The 15599-nt window shown below is 38.4% G+C and overlaps 1 protein-coding gene across 2 annotated transcripts in view; it reads right to left on the reverse strand.

Moving 5' to 3' along the window:
- Positions 1–7031, reverse strand: part of LOC107737224 (sodium/calcium exchanger 1-like) — a 39461-nt gene extending 32430 nt beyond the window's left edge. Inside the window, exons 1-2 of one of the 2 annotated variants that reach the window (XM_016548681.1) lie at positions 6964–7031; positions 3035–4886 (exon numbers count right to left, since the gene is read on the reverse strand). In XM_016548681.1, coding sequence (XP_016404167.1) covers positions 3035–4848 — 1814 coding nt within the window. In that variant the 5' untranslated portion in view covers positions 4849–4886; positions 6964–7031. Of the gene's footprint in view, positions 1–3034; positions 4887–5867; positions 6045–6963 lie in introns of those variants that run through there. The other variant, XM_016548680.1, reaches the window with a different exon arrangement.
- Between the last annotated feature and the right edge of the window lie 8568 nt (positions 7032–15599).

Below are 15599 nucleotides of genomic sequence, written 5' to 3' on the forward strand. Positions count from 1 at the left end.
ACTTTGACCCCTCCATGTACAGTGTTGTATGCGAGGTCCAGTCTTACTTAAGCCAAGATAGACATGCCTAACATACTATTTCTGTGTTCTTTGTCTGTCTGTCCATTTCCTAGGTCTAAATTTCATTCTTTCTCTTTAACAAGATTATCGGCAACACGGCAACACACTGCATGTTATTCTGTGTATTGAGGAAAATGTTCAAGAATCCTTACTGTGCTAATAAATATGGACTTAGCCCTAAAGTGTAGCAAGATTTAAAACTTGCCAATTACAAATATTATATTCATCACTCAGCATGACAAAACCTTAAGAGGGACAGACTTTTTGCCCGTGTCTTTGACAGCCCCCCATCAGGATGAAACAATCAATGCTAATACATCAGTATCAAAATTTTTTCATCTGGCTTATTTTCTTGCTAGACTTTCCTTTTGCAGAAGAATCCAAATGGTTGTTTCAATGTAAAATATGAGTAAAGAACACTGATTTGAAGTAACACCATATAAAAACATCCACTACCAACAGTTGTCTCCAAATAAGAGCCAGGGTCGAGAGTCGAGACCAGTCCATATATAGAACTTCATCTGTAGGCATAGCCAGATCAGCGTGGTGTAGGTTGCTTACTTCAAAGCAATGCGTTTACCTCTGTTTACATTTGTGCATGTCCTCCCATTAATCAGCTTAAAATAAGCACAAGCAAGGGAGCTTTTCCATTTCAAGATCTTGGAGCAAATTCAGAACAGTTTATCTTTGACTGTGCAAATCTGTTATCATTATCCTCGCTGTCATGGAAAATGTCTGGGGTTCAGGCCACCTTGTCAAATATGTGATCATACCAATAAATGATCTGAGGCGGAGTGTCAAAAGAGGAGATGGGAGAGGAGAGCCTGTTCCCTGCCAGAAGTCCTACTGCTGGAGCTCAAGCTCAAGCCGAGCATTGCAGCAGTTATGGAAATGTAATTAGTCACCCAAATAAGCAGTTGGAAGTCCGAGATATTCTGCGGTATGTCTCTACATTAAGCAGATCCGACTTGTGGAACGCTTCTACTTAGCTCATTCACTCCAAACCAGATGCTTTTTCATTCAGTTCAGACTTCAAGGACCACATTTATCAAAGCATTTATTGTGTGTCAAAGGTCTGTTATTGAAGGAACTTAATCACCTCAAGCAATAAAAGTAGGCTATCTCTTACTCTCTTTTGATCCAGCTAAATACTTTTGCCACTTAAAGTACATTAGGCTCAAATTTGAGGTAAAAATGCATGCTACTGCAATGACTTATTGATTATAATCTGACCATATCACAACTTCCTCAATTCACACTTTTTCACATGGGTACAAAAACGTCTGGTAAAAGCCATGATTTAAGGAGTACTGGGAAATCTAGGAGTACCCACTACATAAAAAACTATTTATTAATATGAGATTCTGAAATAAACTGCGCAAAATGGTGAGCAAAGCTGGTGGGGAACTGAAAGAGTGAAAAGTAAGCAACAGGAGAGTTACAAAGGAAAATGAGTCAGAAAAAAAACTTACAGCAAACAGACACATCAAGGGGGAAAACATATTTTATGGGAAATAAAGAACAAATATTGAAGAGATAAAATCAATTGGATGGCTTGGAAATTTTGATGAATTTATCATTTTTGATTTCACCATTAGTAGGGCTCTGCAGTAAGGATTTCTTCTGCATGCCTGGGCCCTCATTTATCAACAGTGCGCAGAAAAGGTTCTATATTTTGTACTACGAATGAAATTTAGAATGTAAGTACAAAAAAAATCCATATTTATTAAATGTTCGCACGCGGTTCTTACGCACACCAGTAAGTAATCATTGTTAATAAATCCCACATGTTCTTAAGCACCATGCTCGTTCACATTCATGGTCATTTGCATTCAGAAACGCCTCCAATGAACCATACATGGTGACAACACCTCCCTTTATAAATCATGTGAAAGTATATGTCCTCACCAAAATCATGGCAAAGAAAGTGGTACCGACTGAGAAGCCAGTCTGTGCGCTCACTAAACAGATCAGCGCGGTCTTTGAAAATGTGTTCTCTGCACAGCTACATTTCAAATGAATTCTAGCTTGAATTATGAAATTACTAATTGAGTACTTGCAATTAAAGGACACAGGAAACAAGCGACGGCACTTTCTTTTTGTAGTATCTCCATTTTATCACTAGATTCTCTGCGTAAGCATGCTCAGAGTTGTGCTTATATTTACACACACACTTAAGTATAAGTACAAGTTGGATCCCGCACTTTGTGTGAAGCTGTTTTTACGCACACATCTGTGCGCACTCAGTGTTAATAAATGAGGCCCCTGGTCTGCCCACATTTTCACTGGACTCACCACAAAAAAAAATATAAATAATAATAATAATAATAAAATAAAATAATAATACATTTTTATTAATTTGTATAAATTTAAATATGGAAATGTCATATTTACATTAGAATTATAAGTTACAAATGTAATGCGTTTCAAATTCTTTAATATCTATTTAAATGTATTAAACAATTGATCATTGTAATTATTTTAACATTTGCCCATCAAATGTTACGTTTTCTTTAGTAAGTACAAAATTAGTAATAATATCTGTAAATTCCACATTTCATAAATATATAGGAAACACCAAGGCAGCAAAAAATTATCATCAGCCATTTAGATAATTTACTTGTACCTATAACTGAATTTAAAAAATGTCACAAAAAAACAAATTGTTTAAGTTTACAAGCCATAAAATGCATTTACACAATTAAAAAAATGTAAGATATAACACTGCCCCAATAGGACAAGTAACATTCATGTCAGATGGCTTAAAACTGTCTCACACTGGCACAGAGAAAGCATGCCATCCTTACTGTTGAATCCTGATGAGGATTTGTTTTGTTTTTTACTATTCAAGATAATGTTGATTCCCCTTTGAATTGTGAAATAAGAATCTGCCATTGATTATACAGTTTGTCATTTTGCACCACAAAGCTAAACATTCAGACTGAACAGTTAAAAGAAAAAAAAATACACTTACGAAATCTCATCGTTTTGGAACTCCAAGACTCCATGGGTATCTTCAAAGTCCTCTCTTCCACCTTTTGCTGTGCCTTCAATGGTTTTATAAGGGATTACCACTACTCCACGAGCTCCAGAGGTACGTGCCACCTTCACCTCCATCATACCAATGCTTTCACTGACATGAACAATTGGTTCCTCAAATGTGAAGATGCCAGCGTGGTCATCGTCAAAGATAGTCACAGTAGCTGTTGAAGGAAGGCCAAGACTAGCTATTGTGTCCACATGATTGCCGCCTTTCCCATTGTCGGTTCCTTCAGAAATGACCTTGACGTTGCGGAGATGAACCAGGAAGTGTTCGTCTTCTTCAAAAATGTCATCGTCAATGATGTCCACTCTTATCTCCTTTTCTGTCTCACCTGGTTTGAAGACTATAACACCCTCGGTGAACTGGTAATCAGAGCCTGCATTGGCAGTGCCGTCCTCAGTGCGGTACTCCACCGACACAGTGCTAGTTAAGTCACCGCCGCGTCGTACCACATTCAAAGCCACAGTCCCGCAGTTCTCAAGACACTGATATGTACCAGGGTCAAAGAAGATCTTAGAGGAAATATCATTATCTGAGACTTCCGATCGAAGTTCGTGATTGCCTAGTGCTTTTCTGGCTTGGTCTGCAGCATGCTTTTTTAGTATATTACCCGCACCGGTCATAAGTCTAGTGGCCTGGCAGCGATAGAACGCACGGCTCTTCTGTTGCTGGCTGAGGACGTGGTAGTTGGCGAGCTCAACCAATTGTTCCATCTCTTTTTCTGGATGTTTCTGTTTCAGTTCCTTCAAAATCCTGGCCATTTCTCTTCTGGCCTTATCCTCATCCATGTCTTTATCTTCAGTATCCACCGTGCCATCTAAGAATTCATCAGCGTGAGAGTTAAGCATCCCGCCATCCATTTCAATATCCGCCTTTGACTGGAGCTCCGGCTCACCTTCAGTCTCGATGATCATTCCCCTTTGTTTTCCGACTCTGTAGCGTTTGTACATGTACTTGTAGAATAAAAGTCTGCGGTCTGCAACCCAAGCAAATATGACACAAATTGGAAAGAAGAAGAGCGTAAGGAGTCCCTCCCAGACTTCCACGATACCTGGGGAAATCACTGCCAAGATCAGATAAAGCCATATATATGCAAATATACTCCAAGTGGCGGTGACAAAGAACACCCGCAGGTGCTTGACCTTCCGATGCTCTCCTTCCGGTATCACAGAGACACAGAAACCGATGATGACAAACATATTAAAAGCTGCGCTTCCAACAATGGTGTTTGGGCCCAGCTCGCCTGCATCAAAGTTGTGCCCACACACTTCAACCACGGAGAGCATAATCTCTGGGGCTGAGGAACCTAGAGCCATGAGAGTAAGATTCGAGACAGTTTCATTCCAAATATGAACAGTAGTGGTTGTGGTTTCCCCGTTAGGCTTCTTGATTGTGATCTCTTTCTCCTGGGATGTGATGACCTCAATGGAAGCCATAAAGCGGTCTGCAATGATGGATACACCCAGGAACATGTAGACCAAACCAACAAAGTACACAGTGGCTCTGGCCAACTTATCCCCAAAGGACGGGTTCTCCGGTGTCCAAATTGGCAAGATCACTCCCTCTTTGCATTCAAAACTACCTCCGCAAGTCTCGTGTGTAGAGTTTTCGTTAGAAGCATCTACATCTAAGCTTGATTTGGAGCTGCCTGCTGTGGCTGGCGTGAGCTCATAGGAGAAAACTAAGAGGAAGATGCTGAGTTTTAGAGCGAGAGAAAAATAGGATGAAGTCCCAGATTGGCCCATGTTTGTAGTGAGGTATTTTGTTCCTGCTCTCCCGTACCCTGTGAGGAAAGAAAAAGTGAAGTGAATCATCAAGAACGATACAAAACCAAGAGGGTAGATCAGAAATTATGCAACAGTTAGTTCTGATGCTCAAATTTGATTGGTCGAGCAATGTTCCGAAAGAGCTAATCGTTACAGTTTACAGTGACAGCACTGGGAAGTTTCAACATTTGTATACAAGCTTGTCTGTGTTCACGGCATTTCGGACATGAGTATATGTGAATGGTGCTGAGAGTAAGCAGAGTTTGCCTGGAGTGAAGATTGTTTTTTTTTTTTTGAAAGTCAGAGCATCAGTGTTTTACCTCACTCCACAGTTGATGGGAACGGGGAAAACACAGTGAGGAAATGGAAAACCTGGAGTGGAGTTAGCCAAAAGTGATTGCAGAAAGTGTTGAGAGTTGAGTACTCTTTTCCAGTCCATTTTTTAGACTGCAAACTGCTCGGTGAGGCCAAAGCCTCAACTAACTATTTTCTTTGGTGGAGAAGAAATATACAAACCAAGCCTAAGATGTTGTGCTGGTTTTAGTAGGTTGCCCAGCCTGGTCAGGGTGGTGTGTTGGCTTGGTCTGTGCAGGTCAGATTGGGAGACCAGCTTGCTGACCAGCTAAACCAGCTTTGCCAGGATGTGTGACCATCTTAAACCAAAACATCCTTTTAGGAAAGTTATATTTACATTTATTTCGTAAATAACAAAAATGATTAGCCTACATGTCATAAATGAACAATAGATTGGTGCAGGCAGAGAAGTATTTATGAATGGAAATTAGCAAAAGATCTGCTGAACTGCTTTTGATCTTGACATTTGCATCTTAAAGATGATTAATCTGTGTGCTAGATTAAAGGGGGGAAAACGTATTACTATGAATTTACACTTTTCCTTTTGATCCACAATACTATAATATTGCACATAAACACATCCTCTATTTACATTTAACTGCAGACGGCATGAAACATAGTAAAGCCCAAGTACATTAATTTACCTTTTAAAGAGAAATGCTGCCTTGATGTGAAAGACACCACATGTAGATACGGCTGTGGTAGTGACGCTCGGAGATTCCGGCAAAAACAACCTCAGTCAACCGGACCGTTTACCGGAAGCGCTCATTTGCAAGTAACGCGACCGCTCACTCTCATCCTCCAGTAGTTGAATCATTCTGGTAACGAGACGAGAGCTGTGTGTGAGACACACGGTTCATTCAGAGCTGCGCGGGCAGAGTGTGCGGCGGAGAGTTGTAGGCTACTTTTCCTAAGTGCTGCAAGCATATTTTCCGATTTCAGTACGGATTCGCATGTCTGATCGGAGGAGGGGATTGTGTTCGGATAGTGCGGTGGCTTCGTGCCAGACCCCCAAGAGTTGATGACACCGACTGGGAGCACACACAACTCAATACTCTGATACAAAATAAGTGCCAGACATTACATTGTCCATTAAGAATCACCATTTGTCCCCTTGATGTGATTTTCAAAGGCATGTTCATGCCAAATTTTAGGCTAAAATTCTTACTTGATTAACATAAATTCGGAATAATTAGTTAATTATAAATAATTAAATCACATTACTTAGGCTAAATAAAAACGTAAAAGTTAAAAACATAAAAACAGTTAAATAAAAATTTTATATAGCCTTTTACATTTTATATAATATTACATTGAAGACTCTGGGTGATTAGGGCGTTGCAATGAAGGTATTGTGGGTGGTCACTGGCGTTGCTAGGCGGTTGCTAAGGTACTCTGGGTGGTTGTTAGGTGGTTACTAAGGCGTTTTGGGTAGTTGCTTAGCGACTGTTAATTTTGGATGTGTTTTTCGCCGAATATTTCCCAAATTCTCCACAAAGCCTTCTGTAATCAATCGGCTCCCCATCCAAGGTTGTCCATTTCCTGCTCCGTTAACGAAAGCCCTTTTGCTGCTTGATATTGAAAATTGGTATGTCTTACCATATTATTTTAATGTATTATCTTAATTATGAACACACTGGTTTGTAGTGCAAACAGTTTTACCGTTTACTGCACGTTGTTATTCTTCTCGTTATTTCCCTATAGCGGCTAATGAACCGAAAGTCTCACCCATATGCTTACTTCTGCGTTGAAGAAAAAGGTGGATATTATATTCCACTCCCTGCTCCGCTTTGACTCCACTTTGACTCCACTTTGACTCCGACGCCATGAGCACGTACAGTGGAGTAGGCCTACAACTAGCGTAAAACGTCACAAGGCTATACTTTCAGCACTTTTGGAAAGCCACTTGGCCAACACACAGTGTGTAAGCAGGCCTACTACGTATGTACGCGTATTTCAAATATATAAACTTAAATATTTTAAGCAACATTTCTATTTCTCATAGTTTAACTTTACTAAAATAACTATAACGAAAACTGAAAAAAGTAAAATAATGTAAATAGACTTAACAAGCAAAATTAATATAAAAATGTAAAATAGGCTATAAAAACATATACATATTATACAATACTTTGTCATTCTTCCAATTGATCAATATATGCTCAAATTAGCCTAAATGACCATAATATATGACCATTTGGTTGATGCATGTAATATTTACTTAGAGAATGTATGTGCTGTAGTTAACATTCAACAGAAATGTATCAATACAGAGCCATGCCATTCAGCTCCCTGCCTGTGTTTGTGTCATTGAATTGCAACTTCAGAAAATGCATTTTTGTGCCCTATCTTGAGTCAGTATTACGGCATGCCAGGTCACATTTGCCAGTGACGTGATCTCTGTCGTGATGTGTCTCCCTGCGTTAGACCAATATAACCTGAAGGGCCTCCATTAATTTGAATCATGTTTCTTGTAGCGCCTTGCCGATGGCTCCCTAAACGGAAACAATGCAGATGCAAAATCAGTAGAAATGCAAATATATGCATGCATACAGTATAGAGACTGTCTTACATACCCGATGCGATCTGTGTGTAATTGGACTTAATTAAACATTGAGTAAATGCACACATGCAAGAGATGAGAAGCAATACCAGCTGGATTAGATCACAATGACTCTTGGAAAGTGGACTTGTGACCTCCAAAAACTATGGCTGTGCCACATGAATCAATTTTATATTAAAGCTATACCTAAATAGAACAGTTCATTACATCTTAACATATTACTAAAATGATTATTCTTCATTTCACATGGTCTTTCAGCCTTAATCTCAAGATGTGTCCTTGTGCAGAAGCAAACACAAAATGTCCGAATGCAGCTTGCCGTGAACTTTACATCTTGAGGCTTTTGCTGTTGTGGGCAGCTTTCACCTCACATAGCTCTACAGTTGTGCTGTGAGACATCGAGGCGAGGCCTTGAGACGGATTGAGCTCACGATTTTGTTATTCCCTCTGTAAGATGACTATTTGCGCTTGCAGTTCCACAGACATGCCTGCCTCTCATGCCTGACCTGGCTAACAAAACCTCTCCAATGTAAAACAAATAAATAAATAAACAACAGCATGTTGTCACTTGCATGGACAGTCAGTCGATGTACTGTAGGCATGTCAGGGAACAGCTAGACTGTTCCGAACACTCTTACTTCATTGACATGAAGTCATAACCGGCATGTATGAGCTGTAGCGATTTCCTGGGCTGAATGTCTTGATAATAAGGTTTGGAAGAAGCTGGGATGATAATGCATTATGTAGTTTTTCCTTTTCTCATTCTCTTTGTTTGGCTTGGTTATCCGGATTATTAGGCATCATATACTTAATGTTATATGTAAATCACAGTCAGATGAAATGAATTTAAAAGTTCAAATCACACTGAAAAAGCATTGTCACTGTAATAATATTACTTCCAAGCAGGGTCAAAAATATGTTTTTTTTTTGGGCTACAAAATTTTGCCAATAGCAAGTAAACTGAAAAAATTGATCAGCCATGAATGACTATGAATCTGTTTTGCATAAAATACACACACACACACACATATATATAGAGCTTTTCTTATAGCTTTTCTCACAGGCTCGATAAGATAAAGTTTATTAAAAATTGGTAAAAATGTCAACTTTTTTATAAAACTACACCATGACTTGAAAACACATTGTGATTTTATTCCTCTTATCTCTTATCTGAGATTAATGTGAGGAATATTCCACATGTGTCACTACATCCCTCATAAACCTCTGACGGTAAATTTTCCAATGAACTATAACTTGTTAAAAGACACATGATTTACATTAGCGAACATCAGATTACCATTTTATAATTTGATTCAAATCATGCATCATATTCCAATTCCAAATAAAGTTATTATGTGCCAGTTAGCAATTAACATTTTTTCTACTTGCCAAAGCCAGTTTTGACTCTCATTTAGCACTTGACGAGTGTTAAGTTGGACTGTTCCAAGTACTGTAATAAGCAAAAAATTATGTGGCATAATTGATTTTTTTTTCTAAGTTATTACTTCCTACAAAATAATAATAATAGTAATAATAATAATAATAATATTCATGGCATCTTCTCAACCCCTACCTTTTTGTTGTTAAATCAGTTGTTTTCTTAATTACGTAGCATAAGCAGTCAGAAATGTTCTCAATTAGAACATTTCACACAACAACAATCAAAAGAAATTATGATCCCACTGCAACTGATGCCAGAACAGAAAAGCTTATTCATTAATGCAAATGATGTCACCTTAACAGTGGTTAAGCCATCCAATAAGTCATTCATCCAATAAAATGATGCCTTTTAATGGAACTTTGCCTACCTAGAGATCCCTGAAGCAGCCAATCCTATGGACTCCCCTCCGTATTCCCTGTGGTGCAGTGAGAGACTGTCTAGGGAGAGGAGCGGTGGCCGATAACCTGTCTAAATTTAACAGAAACAGGCATTGTTTCTGGCCTGGTGGGCCCAGTGAGTGCCTCTAAACATGGACAGCATAGTTGGGTTGTTGCTTATCGTTCTCTTCTCTCTCAGCCACTTCCATACAAGGTTGTGCTCGGAGCCTGTCACTTGCTACCCTGTCTGTGAAGCTCTCCTATCTGCCAGCTTCTTGTCGTTAACTGACACATGCAAGATAAAGGGGCTCCGCTGGCAGGTAGTTTTCTTCTCCCCTTGTGCGTGTGGTCATACTGTATGTGTCTGTGAGTGTGTATGTTTGCGAGGAAAGCAGGAATGTGCTGAGGACGTGAGAAGCACTCCTGGTGATTTTCCTCGGTTCCCAGGACCCCAGTCAGAGGATTTGACATCTTCTGATCCCGTGAGACATCCAGAAAGGTTTAGAGAAGTTGGCTTACATGCTTTGGTTGGAATGAGACCAGATGGAGTTCCTCAAAAAAAGGTTCTTTATTGGCATCTATGGTTCCATGAAGAAGCTTTAACATCCATGGAGCCTTTCAATTGCATAAAAAAATAAAATTAATAAAAAGCCTGTTTATGCCACGTCATAAAAAAAGCTCATTTTTATCTCACAATTCTGACTTTTTTTCTTGCAATTGTGAGCTATCAACTCAGTATTATGAGATATAAAGTCAGAATTTCGAGATTTGTGAAATAAAAAGTTGCATTTACCTTTTTTTTATTATTGTTCTGTGGTGGGAACAAAAACAATTGTGAGATGCACAATCAGAATTCTGAGGAAAAAAGTCAGAATTGTAAGATATAAACTTAGAATTGAAAGCTGTAAACTGAAAAACTGTGCGTTTATATTTTGCAATTCTGATTTTTTTTTTTTCAGAATTTTGGACTTCGGAAATTGGACTCGAGATAAAAGTCTAATTTGTTAGATATAAAAAAATTGCAATTGTTTTTTTGTTTTTTTTTTATGTGCTGAGGACGTGAGAAGCACTCCTGGTGATTTTCCTCGGTTCCCAGGACCCCAGTCAGAGGATTTGACATCTTCTGATCCCGTGAGACATCCAGAAAGGTTTAGAGAAGTTGGCTTACATGCTTTGGTTGGAATGAGACCAGATGGAGTTCCTCAAAAAAAGGTTCTTTATTGGCATCTATGGTTCCATGAAGAAGCTTTAACATCCATGGAGCCTTTCAATTGCATAAAAAAATAAAATTAATAAAAAGCCTGTTTATGCCACGTCATAAAAAAAGCTCATTTTTATCTCACAATTCTGACTTTTTTTCTTGCAATTGTGAGCTATCAACTCAGTATTATGAGATATAAAGTCAGAATTTCGAGATTTGTGAAATAAAAAGTTGCATTTACCTTTTTTTTATTATTGTTCTGTGGTGGGAACAAAAACAATTGTGAGATGCACAATCAGAATTCTGAGGAAAAAAGTCAGAATTGTAAGATATAAACTTAGAATTGAAAGCTGTAAACTGAAAAACTGTGCGTTTATATTTTGCAATTCTGATTTTTTTTTTTTCAGAATTTTGGACTTCGGAAATTGGACTCGAGATAAAAGTCTAATTTGTTAGATATAAAAAAATTGCAATTGTTTTTTTGTTTTTTTTTTAAACTTTTTTTTAAACCTTTTTGAATTTTTAAGTGTATACACATAGTGGAGTCAAGAGGCAAATACATTATGATATGAGAGAGAGCTAGGCTTCCTGCAAAAGTCATTATCATCAAATCTACATTTGGTATCGGTATATACACATCCCGCCTCCAAATCAGTGCATTTACATACAACATGCCATCATATGTGTTTAGTTGCATGAGGTCAAAGTGATATAACACTTTTGGCTGCTTTAGACGTATTGCATTTTGACATCTGTCTAACTGGGCTCTATGAGTAGGGCAAATAAAAGCACATGGACTCGCAAGCACATGAATCATGACCGTGTTTGGCTAAAATGCGACATCCTATGAACATCAACGTAGCAATGTCGACATTTCAGTATGCGACAAATGTACAGGAAAAGTGTCATCTATTTGACATCATCTGTTCTCTGCTTGGGAATTTGTTAAAGGGGTCATATGATGCTGCTAAACAGAACATTATTTTGTGTATTTGGTGTAATGAAATGTGTTTATGCGGTTTAAAGTAAAAAAAACACATTATTTTCCACATACTGTACATTATTGTTTCTCCTCTATGCCCCGCCTTCTGAAACGCGTCGATTTTTACAAAGCTCATCGGTCTAAAAAAGCGAGGTGTGCTGTGATTGGCCAGCTATCCAATGCATTGTGATTGGCCGAATACCTCAAGCATGAGACGGAAATGTTACGCCCCTCACATACTGTGGTACGCCCATACGCCCCAACCACATGTGACGACCCCAGGCTGGACTCCGCTTCGTCCACGGTGAAAGCCAATCCGGCGATCCACAGCACGAAGTTGATGTATTTCTTCAGCGACCAGCACGGATCAGCTCCAGGCATGATGAAGCGATATCGTCCTGCCCCGCCTTTCTGAAACGCGTTGATTTTTACAAAGCTCATCGGTCTGAAAAAGCGAGGTGTGCTGTGATTGGCCAGCTATCCAGTGCGTTGTGATTGGCCGAATACCTCAAGCGTGAGACGGAAATGTTACGCCCCTCACCATACTGTTGATGCCGTGTCCGGCCGGAGCGACGAGACATAAACATTAAAACCCATTACAAACGAGGCATTTGTTGCATCCAGTGGGGACATAATTACTGATTATAATGACTTATACTGTCTTTTTACGCGTTGCGTTGCATCGTGCTGCGTAAACATAAAACCATGTCTGCATTTGTGATCAGAGAAATGACAAACAACAAGTGCTACTCTACACTGCTCAAAACTCGTGTTTGAATCGTCAGTGGCAAATCCTTTAAATATGAAAAACGTACTTACAGTCTGTGAGTCAGCCGGCATTGTAGTATACTCTCCCAGGATCAGGAAATGGTCCTCCATAAAATGTGCTGCACACATCTGAATATTTGGGTTGAAGTGTTCTGGAACAGTGTTGTAAATACAACTTAACCACTGATTTCTAGTTGTGTCCTCTTTTGGAAGGCCAAACAAAGTAGTTTCGCTTTCACAACGAAAAACACAGCGGCCTAGCGTGAGCGAAAGCCCCGGCTTAGCCTGAGCTGAAGCCGGGCAAGAGTGAGCTGAGGCGGCGGGATCGAGAACGGCGGTCCCGGCGGATCCGACGAAGGAGATGTGAAAATGGTGAAAGCCGATCCGGTGATCCACAGCACTAAGTTGATGTATTTCCTCAGCGACCATCACAGATCAGCTCTAGGCATGACGAAGTGGATATCGTCCTCTTTTGGAAGACCAAAGTAGCTTCGCTTTCACAACGAAGCACACAGTGTCTTCAGGACATGGCGGCAGCGGCAACAACAATACTACAGCGAGAATAAAAGTTACTCCTTTCTTTGCGTGAACATTTGGGCGGCGTTATGCAAATCTTCCCGCATAGTGAGGTAGATATGTGGGGGCGTGTTCGAACGAGCCGTTTTAGGTAGGTGTGGCTAACTCTTAACTTTTATAAAGAATATCTCTTTGGATTTGAGACTTTAGTCTTTGCAACTTCACAGATCTTCTTTATGCACCAAGAGCTTGTAACACTCCAAAGAGAAAGGAAAAAATGAAATCGCATCATATGACCCCTTTAAAGGCTTTTGGCAGTCAATGTGAGTCCTGCCCTTTATCACAATGCAGTTAGGCAAGTATTTTGTTGGTAATTTTATCACACTATCAGTTTATGAGGGAAGGTATTATGAATCTAAGATCCAACAAAAAGGTAATTCCCAAGCAATATTGATTTTCTAACTTAAGTTAATTTTTCTCTCATTAAAAGTGATGTATTTGTTTATATTTTTATATTGTTACAAGACAACTTGAATTTTTTTTTTTAATGTTACAAATTAAGAAGTGCAGGAATACCCAAAAGCAGTGACAAATTCTCATAAAAAATTAACACATACTATTAAATCAATACATTACAGCATTAATTTGTTTTTCAGTTCACATCTTTTACATTAAAATGAATCAATATAATATCAATTACATATTTAAATAATCCAAATGAAAGGTAAAGTAACTATTTTAACATGGTTTAAATTTAAGCATCTTCCTCTTAATTTGAACTTTAAACTTGGAAGAACTTTTGTATTTACCACATTGTGAATACTTTCAAAATATGAGTTTGTAGCTTTAATAACACCAATGCAAAAATAAAATAAATTAAAAAAAATTAAAATCATTTATTTTTTATTAATTTCTCACGTCTTTAGTTTTTTTCTGTTTGACTGGGCATGATTTATCCATAGATCTAGTCATCTGAGATGTATGACTGCAGCGTCGCACAGTCCAAGGTCCATTTCAAACAGCTTAAAGGTTCCAGTGCTTTATTTACTGTATATTATGATGATTCATGATGCCCAGTCCTGCTATGCCATAACAGTCTCATGTAAAAGAGCATATGAAGTGACTATCTTGCAAAGTTACTTGAGACCTGTGATTAACTCAGCTGTCAGCACCCTTAAAAATTGTGATTATGGGCTCTTTCGTCACCTTTGCTGAAAAAAGCAGTTGTCATTAAATGAGTAGTGACATTAATGATATTAAGTAGTCATTAAATAATTCTTTAAATAATTAAATAATCCTTCCTCTGTGGCTGACGCGGTCATCGTCAGCATAAGACAGCGATATGCATACATCACACAGCTGTCACACGCCCTCCATTTGTTTATCTTGTGAATGCTTTTTCGTTCCAGTTGAAGTGTCCTTATGTGATGTTTTTGTTACATAAGTGAACTTCCATCCTGAAACTCATAGTGAAGCATGGATAAAGAAAAATACAAGTGCAGTAGTTATGAAATTTCGTTACATATGAGGCAGAGATACAACATGCTTTGACGTGTCACGTGCTGTCAATCTGGTTGAATGGCTTTAATCGGGACAGACAGCAGTTTCACTATATAAGCAGCAATTTCTAGTATGCACATTGATTGTGCATTGATAACTATGCTGACTACGCTTTACAATAGCATTTTATTCGGGGGAGTGATAAAGAGACAGCATGTTCTCATACTTCTTGGCAGTCAAATGTGTAACTTTTAATCGATTAAATAATTGTACTATATTTTAGTTCAGTTCTATTTAGTTAATATTTTGAGGAGATTTTTGGTACTAAATAATATGTGCAATAATTATGATCCATGAATAACCATTTAAATGTAACATTTTCTAATGTTTATTATTTATATTGCAATTAGTGTAGCTTTTAGGGTTAAAATAGAGAAAACACTTTTTAAATTCTAGTGCAAAGAGGCAAATTGGGCATTTGGTGGCCGGAAAAATAATATTCATATGTAATGCCATGGTTTAACCACTAGATGCCCCTATGGCGGTTGAATAAATATACACTCAAAAAAAATGCTGGGTTAAATACAACCCAGTGCTGGGTAAAATAGGGACAAACCCAGCAATTGGGTTGTTTTGACCCAGCGGTTGGGTTACTACCCAGAAGGTTGGGTTAACCATTTAACCCAACCGCTGGGTTAAAACAGCCAAATTGCTGGGTTTGTCCCTATTTTACCCAGCACTGGGTTGTATTTAACCCAGCATTTTTTAGAGTGTAGCCTACTACATGTAGTTAGGTCTACTCTAGTTGCTAAAAAGAGTATTGCCGGTCATAATTGCTTACTTATTTTTTTAGGTTTTTAATTTTTAATGTATATTTAGACATGATCAAACACTAGATTTTAAGTTTTTGATTTTTTTAAATGTTAAATTAAAAAAGGTTACTTACATCCCAGCGTTATTTTTTATGATATTCACATAAGCAACAACGTGTCCCCTCGGTTTTAATGAGCATGACGCCTCTGATCTCA

The sequence above is a fragment of the Sinocyclocheilus rhinocerous genome, unplaced genomic scaffold (genome assembly GCF_001515625.1).
Source record: "Sinocyclocheilus rhinocerous isolate Xijiao unplaced genomic scaffold, SAMN03320098_v1.1 scaffold1275, whole genome shotgun sequence".
In the NCBI taxonomy this organism is placed as follows: domain Eukaryota; kingdom Metazoa; phylum Chordata; class Actinopteri; order Cypriniformes; family Cyprinidae; genus Sinocyclocheilus; species Sinocyclocheilus rhinocerous.